Genomic DNA, 11,215 nt, shown 5'->3' with positions numbered 1-11,215 from the left:
GTGTGTGTGTGTGTGTACATGTTTGAAGGTGTACATCCATGTGTGTTTGTGCATGTGGACCACTGTGTTTTTAGAGATAAGGTCTCTCATTGGCCCGGAGCTCTCCAAGTAGGCTAGGCTGGCCAACCAGTCAGCTCAAGGGATCTGCCTGTCAGCTCTTCCAGCTCTGGGGTTACAAAAGCACTTTTTTATGGGGGTCCTGGGGATCAAACTCTGGCCCTCATGCTTGCATAGCAAGTCCTTGGCTGACGGAGCCATCTCCCTGGCTCCTCACTGCCTTCTTATCACCCACATTTGAGATATGTACTGGTTCCGTTTTTGCAGGGGTGTGCAGCTTAGATAAGTTTGTGGAATCACTGATTGGCGGAGCTGGGATCCAAACTCAAGCTTGCTTCGATGCAGCTCATAACTCCTGTGCTCTGTCCTTCTCCAGGGCCAGTAGCTGCTTTGAATGGAATGATGTGGGTGAGATTAGCGGTGTACAGGCCACTTCCTCTCTTTCACCTTTCTTGACTTTCCACTCAGCCAAGCCAGCTCCCACGTATTCTGTCAAGATCGTAAAGATTGGTATCTGCTTGTGCACTTGGGGAACTTCCCAAGGCCACGGGGTACCCAAACATACCTTGAATACTACCCAAGAGAGGTGAGGAATGGACTTTTCCATGTGGCCACTGGGTATGAGTTCCTTCTCCCAGGGACTCCCACATCTTCCTCATGGTGTGGGAAAGCACCCCGTGGTGCCTTCTGATAAAAGCTCGGTACAAGATGAGGCAGAGGAGAGCTCTTGGCTTCACCAGACGTTCGGTGGTTGCTCCAGAGAGGCCCAAGTCAGAAACTCAACACCATGAAACTCATCACCACAGCCCTGGTGTGCCTGCTGCTGGCTGCAATGTGGCCACAAGATGCGACCAGCAAGAGCAGTGAGTGCTGGGACCCTTGTGCTTGGGCCCAGGGAGGGGAGGATACAGACAGGGGCTCTGGGCATGGGACAGAGCTCACCTAGACCTCACTGGCTCCATCTCTCCTCCTGCCTGGAGAGGGGGAAATGGAGCGAATGAATGGGCTGAGGGCATTGGGCATGGAGGAGGATTATGAACCAGGGGCAGTCATCTTTGTGGGGAGCTCAGGACCCGAGACCCATTCCCTCGATTCTTTTTCTAATCCCAGAACCAAGTGGCAGCAGAGGCAGATCTGGACCAGGGTCTTCTGGGTGTGGTCCCAAGACTGGTCCTGTCTTAGAAGGGATTTTTTTTTTCTTTTGAGAGCTGAGCCGGCTTCAATGTAGAAGATAATTTTGATCCATACGCTACAGACAGGTGGAAGGGACTAATGGGTTGTTTCAAACAAGCTGGAGCCCTGAAATCCAGAAGAGGGACTAGGTCTTGTTTCCACAGTGTGACTGGTGACAGGCAGGGACTGAAGGAAGAACCACGGGAGCTAATAGCCAGGAAACTATTAGACCTCTCAAAAATGTTTCCTGCATGGTTAAAATGGAGTTCCAGTCAGAGAACACTGACCTAACAATGGACCCCTGGGTTTCTGTTAATCACGAGGTAGGAAGGAGCCAGGGTTAGATCATGAAGATGGTGAAGGGATGTGGGGAGGGGAGTGTACAGACCAGCAGAGATTGGGGTTATTGGCCTGTGAAAGAGGCGAGGACCAAGGAAGGGGATGCAGAAGATTGTGTAGGTGAGTGGACTAGCTACTTCTTGGGGACACTTTTTTCCCTTCTGAGCTCTTGTGCAGTTCCTCACCAGGTCCCATGTCTGTAAACCAGGGACGGCAATGTCTGCGTGTCATGGGGTAACAGGTTCCCTAGGATGTGGGTCTAGAGCCCTAGAGCCTAAGTACTGGTACAGTACAGAGCTGTGCACTTGCAATGGGAGATGGGAACTGAAGGGGGTTCCAAAGGTGGGATCTCACTGTACGGACAGGGGTATGTGCTGAGCCATGGGCTCAGGCTGGCTTGTGGCTAGTGTCACCACCATCTGCTGGTTTGTGGGAGGTGCTTAGATCTGACCCCCTTTGCCTTCTGATTGTTCTCCAGAGATCAGGGACTGCTGAGACAGGGCTGCACCATGGCCCTCTGGGTATGGTCTCCATGCCTGAGTCTGTCCTAAGAAGGGCTTTGTAGATTTTACTTTTTAATCCTTGTGTGGGTGGGAGGCTGAGGTGTGGGTGCTAATGGTCTTTTGCGCTTTTCTTCTAGTGCACATGCCCTACGCTAGATGCTGCTTCAATTTTCTGGAGAGATTACCTTCCCAGAAGTTAATCCGGTGTTATAGAAGGACCAGCCCCACCTGTTCCCACTCAGCTGTTGTGTGAGTGAATACCCTCCTGGTCCACCTCTAGTCCGGGGAGGGAAAACGCTGACTGGGATGAGAAGAATAGACACTAGATGGCGCTGTTCTACAGGAATAAAGACTCTAAACCCAGTCAGACAAACTATGGTGCAGTACCAAGCTTGGCTGCTAGGGGGAACGTAGGGCTTCCCAGGAGGGAGTCCTGATTTATTTGTTTGAACTCGGAAGTGCCATGATTATATACCATATTATATAGCCAGAAGGAAATGCTTAACAAAAGCGACAGACAGGATGGAGCGTTGGCTCAGTGGGTAAAGTGCTGGACTGCCCAAGCACGATAATCTGAGTTCATATTCCCGGCGAGTACAGGGAAAGCCAAGCAGGGTTTTGTGAGTTTCTAACTCCCAGCTGGGTGAGGCAGAGGCAGGCACATGCTGTGGGGCTTCTGACTCGGGCCTAACTGAAGCGGTTAGGTTCAAGATTTAGTGAGAGACCCTGCCTCAAAAAGCAAGATAGACAGATAAAGAATTGAGGAAGACTTCATATCACCACACATGTCTGTATCCCATGAGCACCGCCCCCCCCCTCATTTACCAATTTACCAACCTGCCTTCTCTAGGGGCCTCAGACAGGAAAGTCTTCCACATATACCCCGTGCTTTGACTCCCTTCTGTGAAGAGGGTTAAAACAGAAGCCTGCCTGTATCTCAGGGTCGTTAGGAGCCTGACTGAGGTGACTCGCACACCCTGCCAGCATTTTGAGGCACTTTTCTGTTATGACTCCTGCTGATCCTCTTGGGACACATATTTTCTTATAAGTGAAACTGAGTTTGGGGAGGCAGAGGTGGTTGTCTGAGCCCACTGGCCAGTAGGAGGCAGAGCTGATTTGTGGAATGAATACCAGTCAAGTTAGGAAGTGACCGATGGAAAAGAATCCCCCATCCCCCCCCCCACACTTATACTATGAATCTAGAGCCATGAGTGAGTCCCAGATGGACATACAAACATTCAAAGCTGGAGCAGGGAGCTCTTCTAGGATGGGGAAGGTTCATCCTAGCTACACATCAGGATGTTGCCCCAGCCCCATAGAGGGAATCCTAGTCCCTAGAGGAGGGTTAATAAGCACCCAATGTGACACCAGCATGCCAGCTTCAGATCATATACAATCACTTCATTTACAGAGGAGGGGAATCTCGGTGGCCCATGAATGTTTCAGGTTCCTAGTGGGTGACTCGGGTCCTTGCCCATGTCCTCTGTTCACAGATTCAGGATGAAGAAAGGCCAAGAAAGCTGTGCCTTGAGTTCCAGGGTTCGAGATTACCTGAAGAAGATAAAACCCTGCTAGCTGAGGTGAAGAGGAGCCACACCTTCCCATCCCAGCCCCGGAGACTGCAGCATCCCTCAGTACCCCACCCTCCAGCTACCATCACTGCCCCGCCCACTGTTGCAGGCTCACCGATTTCAGTCACGTGATAAGCTATACTATGGTATTTTATCTGATTAAATTATAGAATCTTCAACTCCCACTGCCTGTGTTTTTTAGACTCCGTGAGGATTTCGGGATTCAGACTTGATTGGCACTGGAGGTGGAACACAAGGTCTGGAAGGCTGTGGTTGGGGGGTGGGGGTGGCTGGACCTGGTGCCAGAGGAACCACCCACCGTATAGGATGAGTTTTGACCCAGGCTGTGCTTTGGCCTCTCCTCCACCTTTGGTAGCTCAGGGAACCATGGTAGAAGAACCAACCGGCCCAGGGCTGGGTTCACACTGGGCTAGGGGCCCATGTGGAGGGGGTCCTGTCTATGCTCTAGGTGGAGGGGAGTCTAGTGTTCATCTGCCTGTAAGATGTTGCCAACCTTGTTTTATACATGAGGTGATCAGGGTTGGAGAAGGACATAAAGAATGTCAGGGACACAAACCCAGGCCAGCGGACGTCACGGGGAGGTGTAGAGGTGTGCAGCAGACCCGGAAAAGCAACTCTGGGCACGGGAAAGCGGGAGGTTCAGAAAGTAAAGGAGCAGCAGATGGCAGGCGCTGAGTATGAAATGAAAGGATTGCAAGCCAGAAAAGTAGACCTTAGAGGCACAGCTCAGGGCACTCAGAAGAGCCCAAGCCGGACACATGGACAGACTCTGAACATCACATCCCCTCCTGCCTGTTACACCACCCTGATGACCTTAGAGAGCACCCTAATAGCGGGGAGATAACACTGAAGAAAACTCAGTTTCTGCACAACGTCAGGGATCCTCCTATTGCATCCACCCTCCTGCTACCCACTTAGCAAACCTCACACTCATAATGTAGACCAGTCCCTACGCATCCCTCCACCTTTCCTTCAGGCACACAGTTCAACCCTGCAAGCTGGAGAGAAACCTAACTCAGGTTACAGAGGCCAGGGCCTGGGGTTCAAGAGGTTAAGAACCAACTTTCTCTAGACCTTGCTTTAAAAAAAAATCATTGGAGCCGAGGGTGTAATTTGATGAGGGAACATTTGTTCAGCATGCACAAAGCACAGTATTGAAATCCCAGCCCCATAAAAACACAATAAAAATAGATGTTCAGTATTCACAATACAGCCCAAACCACTGAGAATTCAAATAATAGTAACAAGGAAAGCACAGTCTGTTTTGTATCAAAAACAGTCAGGCTATTGCAGAGTATAGAGATGGGAAGACTGGGAGGAGACCAAAACTGTTACCTCTCATGGTCCGGCAGGGTCTAAGCATGAGCAGGAGATCAGAGGACCTGGAGGGCGGGGCTCTGATCCAGGTGTGGCACAGTGTCTTGGACCCACTTCTGCATGAGATAGACACAGAGCTCTGTGTCTGATGAGCACTGGGCACTGCCAATGGAGGAGCCCTCTTGAGGACGTCCCTGGAACCCACTCACTCACTCTGCCTCTGCCTGGCCCAGCAGTGGCAGACAAAGGGCTGCCCTGGTGTGTGGGAAGGAGGAGGAGAGCCTCCAGAGGTACCTGTTGCTCTGCTGGGTCACTTTCTTTCCTGATAGCTGAGGAAATTAATGCCAGGGTGTGAGGAGACTGCAGCCACTAGGGGGCAGGGCACTTGTGGGACATTCCCAGGCCTCTCTGGGCACTTTTGTACTCTAAGACTGGGGAGGCTTTGATGCTATCCCCTCGACCCTCAGGCTCCAGTCCATCTGGCATCTATATTCTGGGGTAGAGCTTAGCTAGGGGCATATAGTGGTGCGGAAGCCTTGGTGAGCAAGGCTCTTCTACCCATGGGACTTTCTACCTACATGACTTTCTAGCCACGTGACAGCCTCCTAGGGACAGGCGGTGTTGCTGAGCTGGCAGCTCTTCAGTTCTCTCAAAAGGATCTTCCTGCTGGTATGAAGCAGGAAGTGTTCAGGATTTGGCCACAGTCAGGAACAAGATCACAGAGAAAAGGCTTTAGGGGCACGAAGAGCTTCTCGATACAGCTATAACAGCACCATCCACAGGGCAAGGCAAAGCAGGGTGCAATCGTCTCTGAACCATTCCCAGGTCTGGGGCTCCTGCTTTAGGCCCCAGGTATGGAGGGGTCTATTGGCATGTGACTTGAGACCTCAGACTTTTCTCTTGGCTGCGTGGTGAGGACACATCCTTGGCACCTGGCAGAGACAGGTGCATGGTCAGTGGACAGGGCCTGGTACAGCCTCAGGTCTGCAGTGCTTCTGATGACCAGAGGTGTCGCAGAAGTGGCTCTGGGTTTGGAGCTGGCAGCTTAGGTACCAGTCTTGCTCTGGGATGGTCTGCAGCTGGACAGGAGAGTTCCTTCTGTCTCCAACCCAACTTCAGGTTTCTAATTTTGGAATGAGATGGTTAAGACTCTGGAGAGCCTTGTTCTTCCGATGGGCTTAGAAGTGGGGCTGTTGGCTTAGGGGTTCCTGGAAAAAGAGAGGAATAAAAGGCAAGGGAGGTCATTGAGGAGGAAGACAGACTGACTTCCTCTGGCTGAGTCAGCCATGGGATACAGAGGGTGGCTGTGATGAGCAGCAAGCACAGAAGGAGCTACAGAGGCCTGCACACCACCTCTGTTTAGGTGAATCTCAGCCTCTCTTCTTTGGCCTTCCTGCCTGTCTTTTATAAGGAGTGCACATGGGGTACTCTCTGAAGACTTTCTCTCAGACCAAGTCATAACCAAATCACGAGCTAGAGGTCCCCAAATCCAGTGAGATGGTGTTGGGTGTCAAATAATACACCAAGAAATGCAAGAGGTAAGCCATAGATTGTACAGCACAGATGACTGATGATGCCTCATTGCCCAGTGTAAGGAGCCAGAGGGGACAGAGAACAGGGCTGTGTCTCAAGAGCTCACTGCAGGCAGGCAGCCAGTCAAAGAGCTATTTGTTTCTCCTTCCTCCAGTGTGAGAAAGAAAACCACAAGAGAAGGCTTTGCCCACGTTATGCATTTAGTTCTGAGGAGGCGTATGCCTTTATCATCATGTCTTTTGATGGATGAGGAAATGGAGGTGGAGAGAGATTAAATGATGCCTCCAAAGCACCAGGGGAAGGAAGCAATAGGCAGAGGGCTAAGCCAATCAGCTTTCACAGCATCACTTTCATCAGTGCCTTGCCCAAGTAGAGTTGAGTGTGAAGGTCCAGGGCTTGGGAAGATCTGATCAGGCTCAGATGGCAGGGGCTTTCCACACCACTCATCACATGCCACGTTGTGAACCACGCATTTCTGCCACCCAGGCCCAGGCAGACAAAGTTCCCTAGTTTGGGGAATATCAGTGCTTGAGGCTCTGATGGGAGAGGGTCGGGTGGGGGGGGCACTCTATTCCTGTTTATGGAACTACCTTGGAGGAGCATGGACCAGGGATTGAGAGGATGTGAAGCCGGGGCAGGTAACACTGCAGTGGATGTGATGGGGGGCGGGAAGGGGCAGCCTGGACAAGGTCTTCTGCTTGAGCATATCTGTCACTGCACACGCCTGGTTCTGACTTTCCTTATCGCTGGACCTTCCTTTCCGGAATATTCTGGTACATTCATGCTTACAAAATACATCTTTCCATTCTTTCAAATCAAGCACAGTGAATGTAAAGGGAAATGGAGAGAGGGAGGGAGGGAGGGAGGGAGGGAGGGAGGGAGGGAGGAGGAGCGGGGAGAGAGAGAGAGAGAGAGAGAGAGAGAGAGAGAGAGAGAGAGAGAGAGAGAGAGAGAGAACACAAAACCAATATCTACTAGAAAGGGTAAGTTAGATCCAAATCAAGGTGGTTCGGCAAGCCTTTCCCTAAACCAAAACTCCCTTAAGGCTGGAGAAAAAACACAGATTCCCACAGCTAGAATGAAAAGGAAGGATGTCATCCCAAGGCCTGCAGACACCAAAAAGAAAATGAGGAATGTGTGCCAATAAATTTAATTTAGAAGAAATGGATGAGGATTTTTTTTAAATGTAGCCAGATTGCAAAAAGAAATGAAAAAAAAAGTAGCTCTAAAGCTACTAAACAAATAGAAGCAATGACTGAAAATCTTCCCACCACACATCCCTGGGGCTCGGAGGGCTTTAACAGCTAATTCCCTCCAGCCTTGAGGGAATGGACCATCCCCAGCTTGCGCAAGCTCTTCCAGAGAATCGCAGCTGTCTGTGCTGTTCAACTGACTCTCACATACTTTAATAGAAAAAAAACTGCCAAGAGGCATGTGAGGAAAGGAAACCACAAGCTTGTCCCTTCAGACACACGTGAGGACTCTGTCAAGGACAGAGCTGGCCACTGGCTTCAAGCTGGGTGGAGGCTCTAGAGAGACTCTTGGGACTTGGAAGGAAGAAGGGCTGCTGCAGGGCTCCTTCCCCTCTGGCTTCACGTGTGCCTCAGCTCAGCTTCTTTCCAGTTAGCTTGCTGTGTGGCTCTGCCACAGAGGGGTGAAGGTCACTCGGGCTGTAACTACATTATTGCCCCGGACTACCAAAGCACCTTGTGCTTTCTCTGTACACACCCACATCTTAAAGTCTTCATGCTTCTCAAATGCTTCGAATTTAAATGCTGCCTATTTCTTCCTGTGGCCCTGAAAGACTTGGAATCGGTATTCTGGAAGTGGTCCCAAGTGATGCACTTCTCTAATGGAATCGGGTTGCTCAGATGTTTGAGTGCACAGCAGAAAGGGTCATGGTGGTGGAATCTGCCAGCATTGTGATAACCTAAATAACCTCCGGGAGGAGTATAATGTGCTGTGTTTTAACCAGCCCTCCTCAGGGTCCTGATGGACCTGGATGACAGCATCTCCCACCCTCCTAACTCTGATCCCCTTAGAACACTGAAAGTGGCTCCCCTCCTTTCATCCCCTCATCAGAGTCTCACAACCTCACCAGACGCTGGGACAGTAGCCTCTGGGGTTCAGGGGTGGAATGTGATGATTTGGGAGAACTGTTGTCCACAGGCTTGTCTGTTTAAACACTTGCTGCCCAGTGGATGGCACTGTTTGGAGATGTTAGGGAACTGTTAAAAGGTGCAGCCTTGCTGGAGGATGCACATCCCTGGGGTTGGGCTTCAAGACCTTAGCCTTGCAGCACTTCTTGGTCATGCTTTCTGCTTCCCATTTGTAGATGAAAACATGACTATGCAATTTATTGCTCCTACTACCATGCGAAATGCCTTTCTCGCCATGATGGACACTGTACCTCTGGGACCACAAACCATAACAAACCTTTCCTTTATTAAGTTGTTTTGGTTATGGCATTTTATCTTGGCAGCAGAAACGCAAACGAGAACATGAATTAGTACCAGAAGTGGGATTCAAATCCATGCTACTTGGTCATTAACAACTCTCGGGTGCCTGGGATGATACACTAAGTATTAAATTGAACCGATTGAAGTCTACCTATCATTCTACCTGGTCTTAAAACTCTAAAAAATCTACTTCTGTAAGTATGCCCTTAGTTATCTGGGAATTGAGTGGTAGAGAAACTAGTTACATCCTTCCAGCTGTAAGCTATCATGTTGTTCCATCCCTCTGCTTCAGGATTTAATATAACTTAGTACCTGATATCTGTAGTCAGTTGGACATTGGATCAAGTTCTGTAGTCACCCTTTATTGGCTATGCATTTTGGAGACAATTACTTCTTTGAGTCTCTAAGAGGAAATCAGTCACTAACCATTACCTTGCTGTGATGTCAGATGAGTCACTAGGACAATACACAGGCAATACTTCACACAGTGTCAATAATTTGCATTTCTAACACATCTTCAGAGGCTGCTGGCACCTCTTCTGGCTTGGGAGAGGGGCTTGAAGAAGTACAGTTGTAATGGAAATAGGTTTGCTGACCCCAATGGGGAAAATGGATAAACAGATTAGGAAACAGCTACATGCAAAAATGCATAACTTATTAATAAGCTCACTCTAGTGAGTCAGGATGTCTTTTTGGGTCTCCATAGAACCTGGCGGGTTGGAACAGAAGTTGTATAGTAGTACTCATTAAACCATTACAGAGAAGGTGGGTATCATGACCTCAAGAAACCGTTGATTGGAGTGGTAATCAGTGATTTGATGGAATCCCTGGAAATGAAATATATAGGATGTTTACTAAGATGCTGCCTGACTTCAGGAAAAGAATGCTAATGGGCAAAAACCTGAAGTCCCTGGAGAAGGCATGAATACCTCTTATTCAGTTATCAACTCCACAAAGCTTAGGGAGGATGAGGAGGCCAGGTGGCTCTGAGGAAAACTTCGATAGGACTAGATGCCAGATGGCATGCAGAACACTTAGCCGAATTTGCATTTCAGATCACCAGAGTGTGATTTTTTTCTATCTAGATAGGTCCCATGAAATATGTTTTCTGAATCTAGTGACTCATGAACACTGTAAATCTGCCCTTAAGTATTTCCCAGGGATACTGCCACCAAATCCCAGGATGACCCAGGCTGGAGAAAGAAAGGCTAAGGACTCCCTTCTGGGATTATTGGGTGGTGTTGAATGGATAGAGTTCTCTGGAGATCTGAAAAATCCACCACAGCTCACTAAAGGAAGCTTTTATGCACCTAGCCATTCTCCAATCTTATCATCATTGCATAACACACATTTCTTGTATCTACAGCATCCTGAGTCCTTACATTGCTGTAGAAGTATCTGAACACTTGAGAATCCTGGTATCTGCTCTCAAAAAAAAAAAAAAAAAACCACACACATAAAACCATCATCAACCTATTAACTGCTCTATGTTAGTACATTCATTATGGTTTTTCACACATACGGATAATGTACCTTTATCATAGTCACCCTATTAGTGTTATGCTTGTTATAGTTTTCTTAATATAGAAATTCCTCAGCCTTGTTTTCAGTTTCTAATATTCCTTTTATTTTGGAGATAGGTGGGGTTGGTCTAATCTATTAATGATGTTTTTCAAAGAATTTTAAAAATTTGATATGTTGAGTTTTTTCTCCCGAAGATTTTCACTTGTGGCTTTTTTCTAGACTTCTTTCTGAATTTCTTATACAAGTCTTGAGTTAACGTTATCTCTTCATTCATTTGTTTATTTTAATCCTCTTTGAGGTCATTATTGTTTTAAAATTTTTATTCTTTTATAATTTCACATGCATCAAACATGCAGTTCTTTGGTCAAAGCCCCTCCCATTAGCTTCTCTTACCCCATTCCCTCTCCCACAAAAATCTATTCTCTTTCTCCAGCTTTCATCTGTGGGATAACAGACCAGCGGATACACCACTGAGGGACTTGACTCAACCTTCTGCAGCAACCTTTAACTGTCTGTAGTTCCTCTGAAAACAATGGGCTTTATGTCCCACCCCAATCAGAATGGAGTGTTGATGGGCCCAGTCTTAGGAAGATTTTGTGCAGGTAGTCAATGCTGCTGTGAGTTATGGGTGCAACAACCATGTCGTGTCCAGAAAGACACCATTTCACAGTACTTCTCTCCATCACCTTGATCTTACATTGTTTTCCAGTCCCATTTA

General features: G+C 48.4%; 1 protein-coding gene across 1 annotated transcript; it reads left to right on the top strand.

Moving 5' to 3' along the window:
- The first annotated feature begins 727 nt into the window (after positions 1 to 727).
- Ccl1 (C-C motif chemokine ligand 1) lies at positions 728 to 3,827 on the top strand. The gene is made up of 3 exons (XM_076577763.1): positions 728 to 920; positions 2,210 to 2,321; positions 3,566 to 3,827. The coding sequence occupies exons 1-3, from the start codon at positions 845 to 847 to the stop codon at positions 3,645 to 3,647; spliced, it is 270 nt and encodes an 89-aa protein (XP_076433878.1). The 5' UTR covers positions 728 to 844; the 3' UTR covers positions 3,648 to 3,827.
- Positions 3,828 to 11,215: the final 7,388 nt, after the last annotated feature.

Source organism: Peromyscus maniculatus, chromosome 8 (genome assembly GCF_049852395.1).
Source record: "Peromyscus maniculatus bairdii isolate BWxNUB_F1_BW_parent chromosome 8, HU_Pman_BW_mat_3.1, whole genome shotgun sequence".
In the NCBI taxonomy this organism is placed as follows: domain Eukaryota; kingdom Metazoa; phylum Chordata; class Mammalia; order Rodentia; family Cricetidae; genus Peromyscus; species Peromyscus maniculatus.
The sequence above is the reverse complement of the archived record's forward strand: the minus strand, read 5'-3'. Positions and strand labels throughout refer to the sequence as shown.

What these genes read in the sequence shown, in the direction of transcription:
- Ccl1 (XM_076577763.1), top strand. Translation starts at nt 845, where the DNA reads ATGAAACTCATCACCACAGCCCTGGTGTGCCTGCTGCTGGCTGCAATG. An exon ending in AGATGCGACCAGCAAGAGCA is followed by an intron (nt 921 to 2,209) that starts GTGAGTGCTGGG and finishes CTTTTCTTCTAG; the next exon opens with TGCACATGCCCTACGCTAGA. An exon ending in TGTTCCCACTCAGCTGTTGT is followed by an intron (nt 2,322 to 3,565) that starts GTGAGTGAATAC and finishes CTCTGTTCACAG; the next exon opens with ATTCAGGATGAAGAAAGGCC.